Source organism: Vipera ursinii (assembly GCF_947247035.1).
Source record: "Vipera ursinii genome assembly, chromosome: Z".
Taxonomy (NCBI): Eukaryota; Metazoa; Chordata; class Lepidosauria; order Squamata; family Viperidae; genus Vipera; species Vipera ursinii.
Genome location: NC_139517.1, coordinates 27,441,248 through 27,459,330, shown reverse-complemented (window position 1 = coordinate 27,459,330; position 18,083 = coordinate 27,441,248). Strand labels below are relative to the sequence as shown.

Here is an 18,083-nt window from a genome sequence, read left to right as displayed (position 1 = left end):
AATCATAGTTAAGCAACGCTGATAAACCATGCATTCAGTTATTAAGGTATGAACCCTGTATACATTTTGTGTCTATTTTATGAAATTGGTGGAACAGTATTATATAGAACTTTAACACTGGGTAAGAGTGTTCACTGTATTCAACGTGGACAGGGAGTGAGTTTTGCAATGATAGAGGTATTTTCCCTACTATCTCCCTCTAGGTGTGTTAAAATTTCATTTCCTAGAACACTTGTTTGTTGTGGCACTCCCATTCTATTTGGGGAAAACTGAATTGGAAATATATTTGAGCTTTATACTTACTTATATATTTATATATACTCCCATTCTATTTTCAAGGCTAGTGACTTAGATATTAAAATAAAGTAATAAAAGTATAGCTACATTCCAATTGTAATTCCCAGTTGATGTGTAGGCTGATGCTAGTGTGGTGTGCATGGAACATTTGATAATCCCATTCTTAGTATGGAGAGAAAATCAAGTTGGTAACTGCATATTAATTGTGTAACACAAACTGGAACAGTGTGAAGAATGGTGTTTATATGGCTGATGTGATTTAGAGATCTGCTGGAATAGATGCCCAATTTTATTTCATATAGTTATTGGAACAGAGACTGTACAGTGTTTAAATCAAAATTCAACTGAGTTAAAATGCAATAAGAAATGGAATACTTGGTGCTACATTGCACATCTGAATCTATAGCATTTCATCCTACCTCTGAGCTGAATTATATATCACCATGAGATTTTTAAGCGTGAGGCATACAAATCTAGTTTTGAATTTATGTTTTAAACACAGGAAAACCTACTTTTTGATTTTGCTTATTTGACTCTGAGATTATTATGATAAGCATTCTGGGTATATGTAATGATGTTGCCTAGGATCAATCTTTTTAATAATGAAACATATGGAAATATCTATATTGTAAGATGCATATAATGACTACTGCACCTGAAATGTGTATAACATTTATTTTGCATTAGATTCAGATTCTAGGAATCATTAAATCATTAAATTGGAACATTTAATGTTTACTGTACAAATGGTACCACATAATGCATATTGTGCATTAGATTCAGATTCTAGGAAAATGAATCTAAAGATGTACGGTCTGCATCTTTCATTTCAGCTCAGTGGATTCACACATAGTTGGGTGTCTATATAAGGACAGAGTATGCACTGAAATGTGCATGCTTAGAGAGTGCAGGAGAGCACTGGGTATTTTTAATTACCTGTATATTTTTTCTTGAATTTATAACTTGCTGCTGAGATTTATCTTTACATTTGGAGGGACATCCTTCCCCTTTAAACCTTGTACAGTGGATAATTTGCATTTCTGAGTTTGAAGCAACCATGCCTGGATTTTGCAATGGTGAAAATGAACTCCTTGGTAAGAAGCAAGTAAAGTAAATTGAGAGGCCTAGCTTGACCAGAGTGCTGATGCCAAGGGATTCATCTTCTGCCTGTGGGTTGAATTACTTTATGGGCTCAGCAAAAGCAGCCTAAAGCCAGAGAGTCTAATTATAAACTTGGCCATGCCTGTTTTCTTGGGCAGAAAACCCTACTCCCTCTGTGCCCCTAATAGGGCAGAAGGCCCCCAAAATGGCAAAGTGAGATGGAGCTCACGAAAGGTCAGAGAAGCAGTAATGGGAAGGGGTGAAAGAGATATAGGTACAGTGATGATATGTCCTGTGTTACAAAGAGCAGCCCTTTATTTCAGGAAGCTTGCCTTTAGATTGATTTATTGTTCAGATTCACTTTTGTTTTTTAACTGGATCATTTAATGTTTACTATACAAATGCTGCCACTTAATGCACATTCTTTCACATGCATGTGAAAAGTATGGAAGTTGAACGATCTTTTTACAATATATTAATATCAATGAAGGAGATTAATATATAATATTAATATATAATATATGAATATATATTCTTTGTAAAGCAAAAACATAAATATAAACAATTACAGTTTTTTATTCTTATAAATCTTTTTGAGATTGGCCCCTTTTCAGGTTTGCCCTTTATTTTTTTTGTAGGAAAATATGATCACTGTAGCTATTAGTGAACCATCCTAAGTTAAAATCTCCCAAATAAAGCTTATGAGAATATAAGTATTTTATTGATGAGTCCAGTCCTTTCCTTTCTACGTAATTAATGGGCAGATGAAGCCATAGGCCGTTGTTGAGAAACTTTAAGATGTGTAGACTACAACTCCCAGAATTCCACAGCCAGCCAGTTGAAATCCACACATTTTAAAGCTGCTAAGATTGAGAAACAGTGCCATAGATATTACTCCTGCTTACTGCTTCATGTTTGCAGGGTAAGTTTAGGGGAACCCTCCTGAATTGGAGTGGGGGACATAGACCTTTATATTAGGAAGTAAATGATTAAATTGGGGGAAACTTACGGTTAGACACCATGATCCCAAGAATTTCCTCCTTCCTCTTTAGAAACTTAAAAAAAACCAACCAACCAACATTTTCTAATTGTATGTGCCCTTTGTCAAAATGCAAATGGTTCTATTCTACTGTAACATTTCCGAATTCCGCCCACTCACCCACCATTATCAAAAGGGATCAGTCCCAATAAAATGATAGATGAGTGACTTAGCTTTCACATCCTTGCAAATTTTCTCAATGTCATTGTCTTCTTTGGAGTATTTGGGGCATTTTAAAAAACTTATTCTAGGTTAAAGCCTAGTATTTTTTGATAATCTCCCTCCAAGTACTAACCAATCCTTCTGACTTTCTGAGCACAATTGGCCTGCTGAGTATTCAAGTCCCTTTTTAAAAAAAATCAGAAGGATTTTATTTTCCCTGCAATCAAGCAATAATTTTTAAAATCACATCATCATTTTGAGTAGCTAAAAGGAAAATGGTTGCACTGGAGTATGTATAAGTACTGTATATGTTTTTTCTGGCTGTACTGATAATAAACCTCTTTTTCCCATAGTTTGCCAACTAAACATGTTTTGCATAGCTGCACCATCCACTTCCAGTACACCTTCCTCTTCCAAATGCTGACTTGCACAGGTACCATTCAGACACCCTTAATGGCATTATGGGAAATATTTCCCATTATGCTTATACAGTTTTGAGAGCAGTGACATCTTGAGAGTTGTCCATTAGCATGGTCAGTGCCACCAAAAAGGCTACAGAGTTGCATAAAATGCAGCTCTGCTATTCTATATACAGAGATGTACGTGTAGGACATAAGTACTGTAATTGAAATGCATTTAACGAAATAAAGGCATGAATGGCATGAGACAGTGACCAGATGCTAACTGTTGATGGGCAATTCTGGGCCTGATGGCTACCCCCCCTTCTTACTTTTATTTTATTTTTAAACAAGAGTTGAAATAGACAGCCCTTTAAATCAAGACAGAATATTGTCTTCATAAAATGGGACCCCTGTGATTTGGTTACAGGAAATCAGCTGGCCAAGTCACCCCAACAAACCAAACTGGTCCATAGGGAAAAGCTGTAGTGTGTTAGTTTTAGCTTCTCTGGACAAAAGAAATGGGGATCATATGAGTCCTAACAAATTGTTCCCTTCTGTGTAGTATCTCAGAGGCATTCATGGCAGTGAAGCGAAATACAAGAAAGAACTGGATTTAACATGTGGATAGTTACAGAGATAAGAGAAGCTTTCTCCCAGGGACTGCTGAGTAGGTTCCAAGTCTCTCGTCAGGCTCCTGAACTATGCAAAGCATCTCAGGCAGAGCTGATCAGGCAGGTCCTGGCAAAGCCTATGTGACAGCTGGACCAACCTTTTGGTGGGATGGGGGTGGAGGGGGTGGGGCATTGCTCCTGCTGCGTTATTAGTGATCGCTTTGGGTGATGGCTCAGCACTCCGCACCAGGCTATATTAGGGGTCAGACAGACTGTGAGAAAGGACCCGGACCTTGTGTTGGCTTTATTGGGAGTCATGGAGTGCAGACTTTATTGGGAGTCATGTAGTGCAGACGTAGCACTTAAAAGGGCATAGACTGGGTACGGAGTCATGCAAGAGAGTGTGCTTTCTAAAATGAGAGGTGCTTGGGCTCAAACATCTCTGAATAGTCTTCATCTCCTAATCCCCCATCTTTTGCAATTGTTTGCAGTTGCTTGATAAGCTACACTCTGTCCATGCACCAGAAAACACAAAGGGAATCTTATGAATCCTGACTTGGAGGAATAGATTAATTCTTTGCTTTTTGTAGGAGGATGAGCAATTAAGGAGCACTATTTTAAAAGAAAATAATCCAAAACACTTGTCTGATTGCAATATATGTTCATAAATTCCTAGAGGTTTAAGTAAGCTCCAGGTCCTGCCTTCTCTACAGCAGGGGTCCCCAAACCCCGGTCCGTGGACCAGTATCGGGTCGCGGCATGCCAGCAACCGGACTGCACAAACAAGCAAAACCCCAACTGCAAGATGCAGGCCGCACACAAAACCACACACCCTCTGGTCTGTGGAAAAACCTCTCTCCACGGAACTGGTCCCTGGTGCCCAAAAGGTTGGGGACCTCTGCTCTTCAGTACATGGATTGTAATACATTTAAGAAATAAATTCAGTAGAGGAGATCAGATAACTACTGTCTCATTGAAAGGGTTGCTGCCTTGTTAAATAAGTCATAGTATGCTTGATGAATCATTTGCTCAGTCAATGAATTAATCTGCATAACAATATAATAAATGTCTCTTTCTGTATGGTGCCAGCCAATTGCATTTTTTCCAAATCCTATTAAAATACTAGTGTTAATAGTATTATTAATAAAATTAACGATTACAATATTTTAAAAATAATTTTTATTTCCCCCCCAAAAATCTGTTGCTTAGTGAATTGGAGACATTATTATAGGTAGTCCTCTTTAAACAACCACTCATTCAGAGACCATTCAAAGGTGCAGTGGTGCTGAACAAGGAGACTTATGACTGGACCTTGTAACTGCAGCTGTCATAGTTTCCCCATTATCACATAATCACTATTGGACACTTGGAAACTAGCTTGCAATTATGACAGCCACAGTATATTGTGGTCACATAATTGTTTGCTACATTCACTACTGTCTTCCCACAAGCAAAATCAATAGGGAACCTGGCGGTGTGTGTGTGTGTGTGTGAGACAAATGGCAATCATGTGACATTGCGCCCAGTAACCATGTGGGATTCACTTAATGACTGCAATAAAAATTGCATCAGTTGCCATCATAAGTCAATGCAGTCACATGATGTTGTGCTTTATAACCACATCACTTAGTGATGAATTTGCCAATCCCAATTACCATTAAGTGAGAACTACTTGTAAATGCAATCTATTACAATGGCCATTTTATCTGAAAGTTAAAACTATGGCTAAACTTTGGAACAAACCAATATATTATACTCAGTTCTAAAAATTCTTAATGTCCTGATGTATTCAAAAGCAATTTCCCATCAGGTCTTGGTTTATGGAAAATAAGCATTCTGTGATTCACAGAATTCTTGATCTATATACTCATTTGTGTCTGGGAATAGAAAAGAGATATTTTCCTGACTATATAGTTTGCTCATATCTCAGGTTCTTAAGCCAAAAGAGGATCTTGGCGGTTTGTGATTAAACATTGCAATCCAATTTTTTTCCTAATTTAGCCAGCTAGTTTAAGTTGATATTGCACAAAATGGCCTGAGGAGGGGAGTATTGTGAAGAAAGAAATGTTTTTTAAAAAGTGTGGGTGCTCCACAGATGGAATAATAAATCTCTAGGTAGGATTCCTAAATCTGGAACAGGAGACTTTGGCCCCAATACCAATTCATATATATTTAAATCTAAAATGAACACAACATACAATTAGCAGTTAGCCTTCATATTTAATAAACTTGTTAAATAATGGTTGTTGATCATTTTTATTCCATAAATTAGCTGGAACTGGCAAATTGCTTGTCACCTTCTATTTTCTTGATTTTGAACAGAGTTTTTAAAAATAAATTAACCACATGGAAAATGAATACCTTTTGCATTAAGATAGGTAGGAGACCGTATAGTAATTTCTGATATGTAGGAAGTTATATTAATTAAGAATAATGCTTTTTAACATTAAAACAATGTAGGCTGGTTCACATGTTTTAGACTATATCTTCCATTAGGTCCAGACAGGATTATCAGTGAAATGCTGAGATTTTCAGCTTGAAATTTCTTAAAAGATTCCACCTAGGAAATAGTTTTTTAAGCAATTTGGTGTTATTTCAGTGCTGTGTTTCCAGAAATAAAGTTAAAACCAAGTGTATGTGTGTCTGCTACATGATTTGAGATCACAATTTGCAGTTAAAGAACATCAATTTATCCTTTAATTATAATCCTCAAAAATATAACTTAGAACAAGTAGCAATAATAAGAGGTTTGTTTGCATGGGAAAGAAAGAAATCACCTTTCTCTTCAAGCTGGGGTTCTTGTTTAAAATTATGGGGGTATTATGGTCTTAATGGAAAAAGCATCCCATCCTGTCACTTCAGCTGATGCATTTATTTTAAGATGTTAGACCACGGGTGTCAAACTCTCCACATCATGTGATGTGTCACAGTATATCGCAACTTTTTTTGTATTGCTGGAGCTGGGGTGGGCGCGGCCTCCATAGGATGCAACCAGCCTGTGGGCCGGCAGATTGACACACCTGCGTTAGAGTAACTGAATTTAGTAGATACCTGTTGACCCAAACACTGTGTCAAGATGCACAAACTTGCAATTAATGGATCTTGGTTAACTTTAATTCAATTTTCTGGGTTTACATGGTTTGGACACAAATTTGGCTAAAATACAAATATCTTGAACTTAGAAATCACATTGTAATTGCTAAGGAATAAGCAAACTAAGTTTTATAATTACTCTAATTTGCATTAGTTTGTCTGCTTTTGCTTTCTAGTTTCAGCATTTTGATTTGTAGTCACTTGGAACTGGAATAACAGCTTTTGTTCAGTCACTGGTTTTAACTGATTTTATAATTGTTCATCACAGAGTCAGTTGATTTGTGCTTCTTAGATTGTAAGCCGCCCTGAGTCTTTGGAGAAGGGCGGGATATAAATGGGAATTTAAAAAAAAGTTGTGTGAGATGGGTAGCCATATAAATTGAATAAGCAAACAAGTAAAAAATATTTTACAGGTGGTTCTTAAGTTACAGCCAACCAATCAGTGGCTGTTCAAATGTGTGACACTTAATCCCAGACAAGAATTGTTACACCTGTTCTGTCCTGCTACCAAACTCAATTGTTCCTTCTTGATTTTGTCCTTTCCAAATGATCACATGAAGGTCTTTACACATGAAGAGCATGGGATGCTGTGGAAAAATTCAGCAAGGGAATGAGGATAAAATAGAGAAGAGATACTTGGCATTTGAGAGCATTCACATATCTGGACATGGATGATCTTCTTAGTGTGGGGAATTATTTAGATGCAAGATCAAATCTTCTTTTGATCATTCTAAATACTGTTGCTTGTGTACTTTGTGTCAATATGCACGTGATGTGAGACCAGGCTAAAAGCAGATTTGAGTAGTTCAAAGAAGAAGGCAATGGAAAACTATTTTTGTAGTGTTGCCATGAAACCTATATGGACTTGTCTCCAAGTCACCAAGAATTGACTCAACAAAGAATTTATTTTTACTTTGGTAATAGTTTAGCATCTATAAGATATTTTCATTACCTCAATCTGAATACAACAGTTGTGTGAGTTTAAGACAAAATCAAGCTTAGGGTCTAGTGTGCTGTGTTGTAGCACTCTTCATACTTTGTAAAAAACCAAAAATCTACACTATCCAGACCTGCCTAAAACATTTTTTTAGCATTTGTGTATTGCTTAGTATTCAGCTAAATAATACGGTAGGAAGGGGAAGGGAGATAGCTTTGCTATAGGTTACATGAGCAATACTAATGCTTCTATTCACTCCATTGAAAAGGAATGCTTAAAGAATTTAAACTTTGCATATTGTCTGTTTTATTCTATTATCCACATGTATTGAAAAGTACCAATGCATGCAACTGCATTAAAAGATGCATACAACCACAAAATTAATAACTAAAGCAATAAAAATTGGGGGAAAGGGTCTGGAAATAATATTGAAAATAGAACTCCAAAAAAGTTGCCCATATTGTTTGAAGAACTTTTTTTTGCTCCCTTTGTTGAAAAAGCACTATTTCAAAAAAAATCATTTATTTGTGAATTGTACCATGTAATTGAGGTTTGGGGTAGTGTTCAATGAAGCAAAGTAAACCACAAGTAACAAAGGACAAATATAAAACTGTATAGTAACTAGCACCCCCTGTCATTCAAAGTCACACAGACTGAGTTAAGGTCAAAGTCTCATTGGTTTTTTATGCCTTTAATCAGCTTATTTCAGTACTTTGATTTTTATGCTGCTCTACTTCTGAGGAATTGTCCAGAGTGGGTAAACAGAATCAACTTTGGCAACTCTGGGATCTGTTCCTGATATCTCCACATAGGGCTGTACAGTGAGCCTAGAAACCAATTAGAACCAGCTGAAATATTGATGTTATTCTTTTCTATATTCTTGCAATATAGCTGGTACTAACTGACCAGCTGCAGCTTCTGAGTTACTTCTGAGGCCAGCCCCACAAAGTCCATTGCAAGCTATACTATCAACAATATTCCTCAATTCAATATATATTTCATCCTCCAGGGTTGCATAATACCTTTATCCAACTCCTGCAAAAGTTACCCATAGTTCTTGATATCTTGATAGATTCTAAATACTTGCAACTCAACCAAGAACGTATATATATTGAGCAAATGGCTCAGAATAAGTACAAGTTGAATATACTGCCAAGAAGAGCAGTATGTATTTGAGATTTAATTCAAATGTATTTTTTATTTCTATGAAGTTTTAAAAACAGCTTATTCAGAACTGAGTTGATCAAAACTAATAACGTAATGAGTGGCCCAGTTTATGGAAAAAAACAGGTTTGGAAGCTATTTTAAAATTAGCCTTATAATGTAGCCTTCTCATGGCTAAATGGGTCAAAGCTGAGTGTTAATATTTTTATATATGTCTTACAGTATTAAGTATAGGTGTTGAAACTGATACCTGCACAATACCTGCCAGGGTTTCAGTGGGGTCAGATAATAACTCTCAAGCTGAGTCCAAGGAGGAGCTAAATTCTAAAGTTGCTTACTCCAGTCAGAGTCAGTAACCAAAGATAGGCTAGATGCTCAGTTATAAACTTGTAAGTGTGGAAAGTTTAAGGGTCCTTTCTTAATAGACAGTTGTAATTTATATATATATATATATATATATATATATATATATATATATATATATATATATATATATATATATATGTGTGTGTGTGTGTGTGTGTGTGTGTGTGTGTGTGTGTGTGTGTGTGTGTGTGTGTGTGTGTATGTGTATGTATATGTATATGTATATGCAGTGAAATAAACAGCAAATATCTCAAATTCAATGCTGAATCCATTAGTTACCCCAAATACTCAAGAGAATTCTAGATAATATGTCTAATTTTTTTCATTTGTATCAAAACAAGATAATTCAAAATTTATCAATTGAGAAGGGTTCCTCAATATTTTTATACCAATATAAATAGACAATAAACCACAACTCTGCCCAAGATGTTTTCCAACTAATGATTTTAATTAAAGGGAATAAGCTTTCTTGAGTTGCAGCTCACTTCACCATATATAGTCTGGCTAAACTGGATATAAATTAGGGTACTATGAAGCGGAAACATTGTGGGGAGAGGGAGGGTAAGGAGACTTACAGGTTTCATGGAAAATTACCAATAACTTATGAAATAATAATGGTACTATATTAAAACCCTATAGTGTCTGTAGGGATTTTCTGAGATTTATAAAATCTTTTCATATGTATTTATTCAACAATTATTTTTCTTAAATAATCACTTTGAGATCTATTATGGAGTGTCCCGGCTATTCATGAAGTGAGATACAACTAATGAAAGTTTATGCCTTATAAAATGATTAGTTGGGAAAAGGCTAGCAGACTCCATTTTTTATCATCATGCACAAACATGGCTCTCTTTCTTCAGTGTCATAGATGGATAACAATAGTAATGAAATAATTATATTTTATTATTGAGAGCCACTGGCATCTAGTCTGATTTTCTTCAGCACACAGAGTAACTATAAAGGACTTCAACTCCTTGAATAATGAGATTAAGGTTAGGAATAAAAAAAATCTAGTCTAAAATATCTAAAATATCGTTAATGTAGAACAAAATTTTACACTCAGTTCAGCCTACTGTAATTTCACTGATATATTCAGAATTTCTGGTATGACATTGACCATCAGAAGTTGGCAGAATTTGCCTTCAGAAGCCAGTGGATCTTTTGTGGGGTGGAAGTTGCTGGATTGCATGGATTTGAGTGGATGGCAAGACATCCTAAACTAAATTAAAAGAAAAGAAGAGCAACCATGAGGTGTTTCTCAACATAAATTTAACTACAGTAAGGACATACTGTTAGTAAATCTTCCAAGATTTGCAGATTGAATAAATCTATCAACCCCAAATATAAAACTTTCAGAAACTAAAATAAATCAAACTGACTGCAATAGCTGCAAATGAATATAACAAAAGCTTTCTGAACATCCATAGTAATTATGGCTGCTGGATCTTATTTATTTTGAATTAAAGTAAGAACAATAAAAATCTGATATTGCCTGAAGCTTGACAGCCCTCTATAAATATAGTCTGATCTGAATCAATATAGTTAGAAAGGTACCTTCTCTTTTGTGGGACAAAGTAACTTAAAATCTCAGCATCCACATTTCTCAGTTGTTAGAAAATTCTCAGTGATATAATTTCCTGATTTAGAAAAACCTGGAATAGTTGCCTCTTTAGAACGAGTTTAGGGATTTATTTGAAAAGGCTTCAGTATAGATCTCGAACAAAAAGAGGCCAAAACCCAACATACTTTTTACATCACTCAACTGGAAAACTATCAGAAGCAGGATCTTTTTCAGTTTGATAGATCTGATTGCAGTAATATTTTTTAAGCAAAAGAGGTGAAATAAAATTAGCAGCTTGAACCTCTGATAAATGTGGCAAACCACATTTCTGTGTAAAGGAATTTATCAAAAGCAAATATGTTACAATTCAGAATAAATTTTAAACAAAAATTGATTAATGATGCTATAACAGGTGGTACAATATTTCATTGTTCAAGGATTTTCTTTCAAGTCTATAAAACAATAACTTGAAAGATTTCTTTCCCTTTTTCTTATATCATTGCTTTGTTCAAAATAGTAAGTTTTTGTCTTGGAAATAAAGTTTGTGGTTAGATTTACATCCTTCCAGAGATAGGTGGGGTGAATAAAACAATAACAATTAGTTTATTTTGTCCTTTAAAAACATAAATTTAGCCCAGTGGTTCTTAACCTTTTCTTCACCACAGACCCTCTTTAAATTCCTTTTGTGACCATGGACCCCCAAGACTTAACTCAAGATTTAAATCATAACATTTCTTCAAGCCTTCACGGACCCCCTGTGATGACATTGCAGTCGCCCAGGGGTCCACAGACTACAAGTTGAGAACCACTGGTTTAGCAAATTTCTTTTTTTAAAAAAGAAGTGATTAAATAGCATGATGCTTCAGGGACCATCTCACTCCACTGGGGTTGGTCCGTACCAGTTGTGCTGGCAGAGGAGGCATGCTGCAGGTCTGCTCAGCCCAATTATTCCACCTGGAGGAGGGCCTTTTCTGCTGTTGCTCCTGCCCTCTGGAACACCTCTTGCCCCCAGATGTGAGGTTGGCCCCCAGCCCTCCTATCTTTTCATAAGGGCCTAAAGACGTGGCTCTGCCAGTCAGCCTGGGGCCTCTGTGGAGGAACAGCTCAATGGAGGTGGTTGATAACAGGTAATAACAGATCCCACCTCTCTTCCCCCCCCCCCGCCGCCGCCTCTGCTCTCCCCATGTGTCTTTAGTTTTAATGTTGGATTTTAACTTTTTATGTTTTAGCTTAGATGTAACTGTAAGCCACCCAGAGTTACACTATGGTAAGATAGGGGGCCAAATAAATAATTAAATATTCTTGAATAAACAGTTTAGCAATATCCAAAAAGACAAGGTGATAGGTTTAACAGTGCAGTTAAAGGCCTGGTCTGTTTTAAAATACATTATTTGATGAGTGTAAAAAAAGAGGGTGTGGCTTGTTTGCACAGTCACAATCACCAAGCTGAATTTTTTGACTTCTCTCCGATGGGTTCCCATGGTAGTGTCCTATGCCAAAGACAACAATAAGTGAAAATCTCTTTTTAGAAAAGTATCTGCTGTTCCATTTGCTTGACAGATCTTTGCAGCAAAGAAATCACTTAAAGAGTATTTGTACTTTTTCTCCAGTTAATGCAATAAGCTTCAGAGGAGTATGATTCGAAATTATAACATTATGTGCTTTAATTTTAGACATCAAAGAATCAGAAATAAAGAAATGATCTACCCAAAAAGCAATTCTTATGGGTGAAAGAAAGAAAAGCATATTTCCCTTAGGAAGGATTAATCAAACGCCAGCTGAGATAAAAGAATAAAAGGCAACTGTACTGAGGCATGCTATTAAATTTAATTGTTGAATTCAATATTCAGTGTGTTGTACTATTATTGGCAGCTAAAATGTTAGTGCTGTTCTAAAGTTCCTGCCTTTCTGAATTCACATTTGTCTTTGAGCCTTTCTCCATTCACAGCTAACCATGGCACAAACAAGCCTGGATAACTTTTTTAAAAAACCACATTCCCATAACAGCCTTCATGTGGTCCCCAGGCCATGAGTGAAAAACTCTTGTGGTCTTTAGCTAGTATTTAAGGAATTATTTCATCTAATACCAACAGTGTCTATGGATACCTTCAAAGAACATAAAAATGCTCTTCTTGCAGCCGAAAGAACCCAGATTGTTGCAGTTACAGTTAATGCAGTTAAAGCATTAGAGGCACGATATGGATCAACAGTGGGAACAGCTAATATTATAATGATATAAAGGCAAAATAAAAAAAATCTAATAAATAAAAATAAAATATACTTTTCTACTGGCTCAAGGATAGACAGAAAATACTTCATCTCAGCAGTGGGAATAGGCCTCTGTATTGTCCAATTAAAGGTTAGATTAGCAATATAAAGGCTATCACAGAGATGGAGTATGCTTGGATGCACAGAGTAATAGATATTTTTGTTGTTCTAATCCAATTTTTCTCTACTTGGTTACACCAGATGAGCTGCATTAAGATTTTCATCATTACCAATGGAGATGATTAATAATATTGCCTTCCATTTGTGCTTGCCCACCTTTTAACACATTCAGATAAATCCAATTTTTCCCCAAAAGACCATTTGATCCAGGGTAGTGTTCTAAAAAGTTATTGGGCCTCGAGAAAATCAGAATTTGATTAAATGTTAATATTAATGCAATGATTATGGTGTTGGAATAGGACCAGAAAGATCCAACATTACATCTTCTTTCAGCCCTTGAAAGATACACCAAGGGACCTCAGGCCAATCTTTTTCTCTCTTTCAACTCCACATGGTTGATATTGGCTTAAAATGCAGGGAGATCTCTATATAATCCCCCTCCCCAAGCTCCCAGAAAAATATCAACCTTTTGGGGATATAAATTCACAAAAATAAACTACAGAATAATGTTTATTATTTTAACTAAATGAATAAACATAGGTTTACAGTTGGTTTCATTCTTAGTTAACTATTATGGTTAATAATATTACTGCTGATGCATTGAATATTTTTTGTCTTTCTGTGATATTAAAAATGTTAATTTAAGGACAATAGAGTTGGAAGACTGTACTTCATTCAGCCCTGTTTTAAAGATAGCTTGTAGAAATAATAAATGAAGATAGATGTGAAGAGCTCAGCTTGAATTCACAAAGCAAGTGTGTGATTTCAGGTCTATTGAAAACACAGGATGGCAGATTTTCCACAGGTTTAGCTTACCTTATTCTCTCCAAACCTTCTTAATGAGTGAGATTTCTTCATACAATATTATTCCTTCAGCTTTCTCCTCAAAATAATGTTTTTATGAACATCCTCTGATAATACATTTCTTGTCATTTCCAGTCTTCAGAAGCTATTCTTACTTTTATAGCCAAAACACCATCATCTACAGAGGAGAATCATGCATTAGTATGCTTAGAGCAACTCTTTACATAAAATCTGCAGAATTATTAAAAAAAGAAGAGAGTAATTCCTAAATGTAGCTTTCCCAAGACTGAGTGTGTGCAGTGGTCACAAAATGATAATTAATACAATAATAAATAACAAAAATTAAGGGGGTAGAGTTCAGTAGGAATCCAGAACAATGACCGCCGTGCCACAATGTTCCACTTTATCAGGCTATATACAGCTGTTGACAACTGGCAGCTACATGCTCTGTGTAAGGCATAAGGAATCTGGCCTTTAAAGGTGGTTCATGTGGCTTTCAAAGCTGCTAGGTAAAGTTCTGTTTCATCTCCCCAAGTCATGCCCCATCTCCCCTTTGCTTACAGCACTTCAGATATTTTACTGATCAAATCAGACATGTCAAACACAAGGCCCGGGGGCCAGATCCGGCCCGCAAAGTGGTTTCATGTGGCCCGTGAAGCCATCCTGGAAACAGTGAGGGAACGGCCCCCACTGCCTTGGCCCTGGCCCAGAGACCCTTCTTCTGCCAGAGACCCTCAGATCTGTCCCACTCCTGCCCAGGCCCCCATAGGCACCCTTGATGCAAATGATGTAGAGCTGGCCACGCCCACCCAGTAGGCCATACGCACTCTAGCCACGCCCATGCAGTAGGCCACGCCCACCCTGGCCATACCCACCTGGCCCCCTAAGGGCAATCACAATGCTGATGCGGCCCTCAATGAAATTGAGTTTGACACCCCTGTATCAAATGGTTAAACTGTCAAGGGGAAGGTAGAAAAAATAATGCCACTCAATAGATATTTGCCCCCAAATTTTGGGCATGATCAAAGGAACAGAGAAACCTCTGAAGGCCACATAGTATCTTGACATAGTTGCATGTCATTGGAGGACATGGGTTGTTTTGTTACGTACATTTTCCCTGATCTGTTGTCTTTTCATTCCTTCACAGCAGTAAAGAAGAAAGAAGTAAAGAAAGAAGAGCCAAAGGATGCGAAGAAAGAAGAGCCAAAAAGTAAGACTATGAGCCATATTTCAACCTGCTCATGCATACAGTGGCTAGCAGAAAGCCAATTGCTCATATATTTTTTTAGATTGGAAGAATGAAGAGCTGCAGAGAACATACTGTTTGCCTTTCTGTTCCCTGGTGATTATGAATAGCTTCATCAAGGGAATGGAAATAAAATGGTATGCAAAGCCTTTTCAAGACTCTTGAAAGGCCAAGGGCAGAATATTCATCTGAGAATGTTTTCCCCATCACCCTTTGAAGTCAGTATCCCAATAAACCTCTATTTGTGGAGAAGCCCCAAAGTCAAAGATGTTGAGATTATTTGCTAACTGAATAAAAAGAATTTAATCCATTTGGTCATTGCAAATATTGCACGAGCCTTTGATGCCCTGTCTACAAATGGTGTTTGGGGAAGTTGTTCTTCCGAAGAATACCTTGATGGTATGATTATGTTTTGTTGAGAAGAAAAAAATTAAAATAATCCATCCAAGGCAGAGTCAGGATGGATGCCAGAGTCAAAGGGTGCTCCTACCATTATCAACCATAATACATTATTTCTACTGAATAAAACATTCTCTAATAAGAAACAATGCCCAAGTATGAGTCTGAGTGGGTGGAGGAAGATGAGATGACAGCTATTCTGGATGCCATGAAATTTAGTGGATAACTGGAATATAACCAGAAGATGTTTAGCACTAATTATGTTACTTTTAATAATCTTCTCTTTCTGGCTTCTTGCCTGTCAGTTATAACAGAGAAATACAGGCATAATATATCTACTTTGATTGAACCACACATTTGATTACCTTGAAATAATATATGTCCATTCAGTAAAAAGGCCCAGGAAAGGCAGCATGAATTAATCAAATTATTTTTTTGTTATTTGGAATATATTAATTGTTATACATACATACATACATACATACATACATACATACATACATACATATATATAATATTCTTAAATTACTCTGTTTTTATGCTTAATTTTATTTATTAAATTATACACCACTCAGAGCCTCTGTCTGAGGAAGATGGGCAGTTGAGAAGTGTGAAAAATAAATAAATGAAAAATAAATTAAGGTTCAATTTTATTTGGCCCTGCATTCTCAGAGTTGAAGGAGCAGGGGAAATATTTTGCATACCTTTTAATGTAAAATTTAAGCGGAGACCTGCTACTTGCTGACCTCTGCATTAGTGTTTCACATGCTGGCATGTTGACCTAGAAAAACTGGCTCCCAACTCCTAGTCTGCTGATCCCTGACAGACCATTTTAATTAAAGGAATGACAAACAAGTAAGATGATATCTTTATTGGTCCTGGAAAAAAAAATGAGTCCTTTACTGCCTTTGATATCTTTCCTTTGTGGGATTCAGCATGGCATTGGTACCTAATTGAAAAGGACATTTCTGCCTAATAAAACATAAAAGCCAAAAATCACACACTACGTAGAGTATGTATGTTTAAAACATCCAAACACAGAAAGAAGTTTTGAACCTCAGTTTTTCAAGGTGAGCTAAGCTGCCACAAGTTTCAATTCCTTGTCATCTTCTTAGCCAGTGGCTTCTGATATATTCTCGCACCCCTTACAAAAATTTGAAATAATGGCAACAAATTGTGCATATACACTATAATTTTGAAAACCCAGGTTTTCACATCCCCTGGAATATCGTCTCGCACCTGGTTGGGAACCCCTGTTCTTAACAAAGTGTTCAAGCTGGTTTTATGAATTCTAGATTCTAGCAGGAAAAAAAATATAACACCATATTCCTTGAAAGCTTTTGCTTCAGCTTTAGACTAATCATAGCACAGCAGAACACTGAGGTATTGTATATTGAACAGTACATTATTTCTTCTGCAGATGATACCATGAGTAGCTGTGGCATGGTTTGGGAAACTTGCTTGTTTCAACTGACTGTACAGTATTTTTTAATCCATATATATTCATCCATTGGGATGAATATATAAGCTCCTAACTTTAAACATTATTCATTTAGCAAGAAATCACTTAGTTGCCACATTCAAACTTAGTCAAGAAAAGTTGCACTTAAAGTCCTAGTAATTGCCAAACATTTCTTTGTTATAGGCATTCTCTTTCATTCACACATAAGGCCCTGCTGTTGCTTTGTTATGACAAGGTTTCATTGATTTTTTTTTAATAAGGCTATCCTGTATGTTTTAAGAACGTGGGTAAAATTTAAATATCGAGACCTGAGATATTTACAAGGCTGAGAAAAGCTGTGTTGCAACAAGAATGTATATAGTTAGTCCTCAACTTACAATCACAATTCGGTCACTGAGCAGTGCAGTTCTAGTTCTTGCAGCAAGTCATCATGTGACAGGACTCAATTTTACAATAATTTTTATTGCAGTCATTAAGCAAATCACTGTTGTCATTAAGTGAATCACATGGTTGTTAAGCAAATCAGGATTCCCCAATTGACTTTGCTTGTCAGAAGCTGGTTGGAAAGGTCTCAGATTGTGATTATGAGACCACAGGATATTGCAGCAGTTGTAAATGTGACCCCCAGAGCCCAAATTGCAGCCATATGACCGCAGGAGTAGTGTGATGGTCAAAGCTTTGAGGACAAGATGGAAGCCACTTTTTCCAAGGCTATTATAACTTTGAATCATTGTTAAATGAGCAGTTGTAAGTCAAGAAATACCTGTACTTAGGACCATGTGGAAAATAACACATTACTCCTTGGTTATAATTAAACATCTAATCTCTCCCCCCCACTTTTTTTATTTTCTCTAGCTGAGGGTCCAGCAGAGCAGGCTCCAGGAGGTAAGAATATTTCATCCTAAAAAAATAGCAAAAGCAAAATTAGCTAGCAGGGCTTTCTTAGCATCCTGGCTCAAATATCCAATGGAGCAATCAGTTCTTTAATGCTTTGCAAATAGCCAAAAGAGGGACTATCCAGAGTTCTGGATATTGTTCCCCAGGGCAGG

General features: G+C 36.4%; 1 protein-coding gene across 2 annotated transcripts in view; it reads left to right on the top strand.

Moving 5' to 3' along the window:
- Positions 1 to 18,083, top strand: part of MYBPC2 (myosin binding protein C2) — a 71,665-nt gene that overhangs the window by 9,513 nt on the left and 44,069 nt on the right. Inside the window, exons 1-3 of one of the 2 annotated variants that reach the window (XM_083378174.1) lie at positions 3,011 to 3,032; positions 15,075 to 15,137; positions 17,890 to 17,919. In XM_083378174.1, the coding sequence (XP_083234300.1) occupies positions 3,017 to 3,032; positions 15,075 to 15,137; positions 17,890 to 17,919 (109 nt within the window). In that variant the 5' untranslated portion in view covers positions 3,011 to 3,016. Of the gene's footprint in view, positions 1 to 3,010; positions 3,033 to 15,074; positions 15,138 to 17,889; positions 17,920 to 18,083 lie in introns of those variants that run through there. The other variant, XM_083378173.1, reaches the window with a different exon arrangement.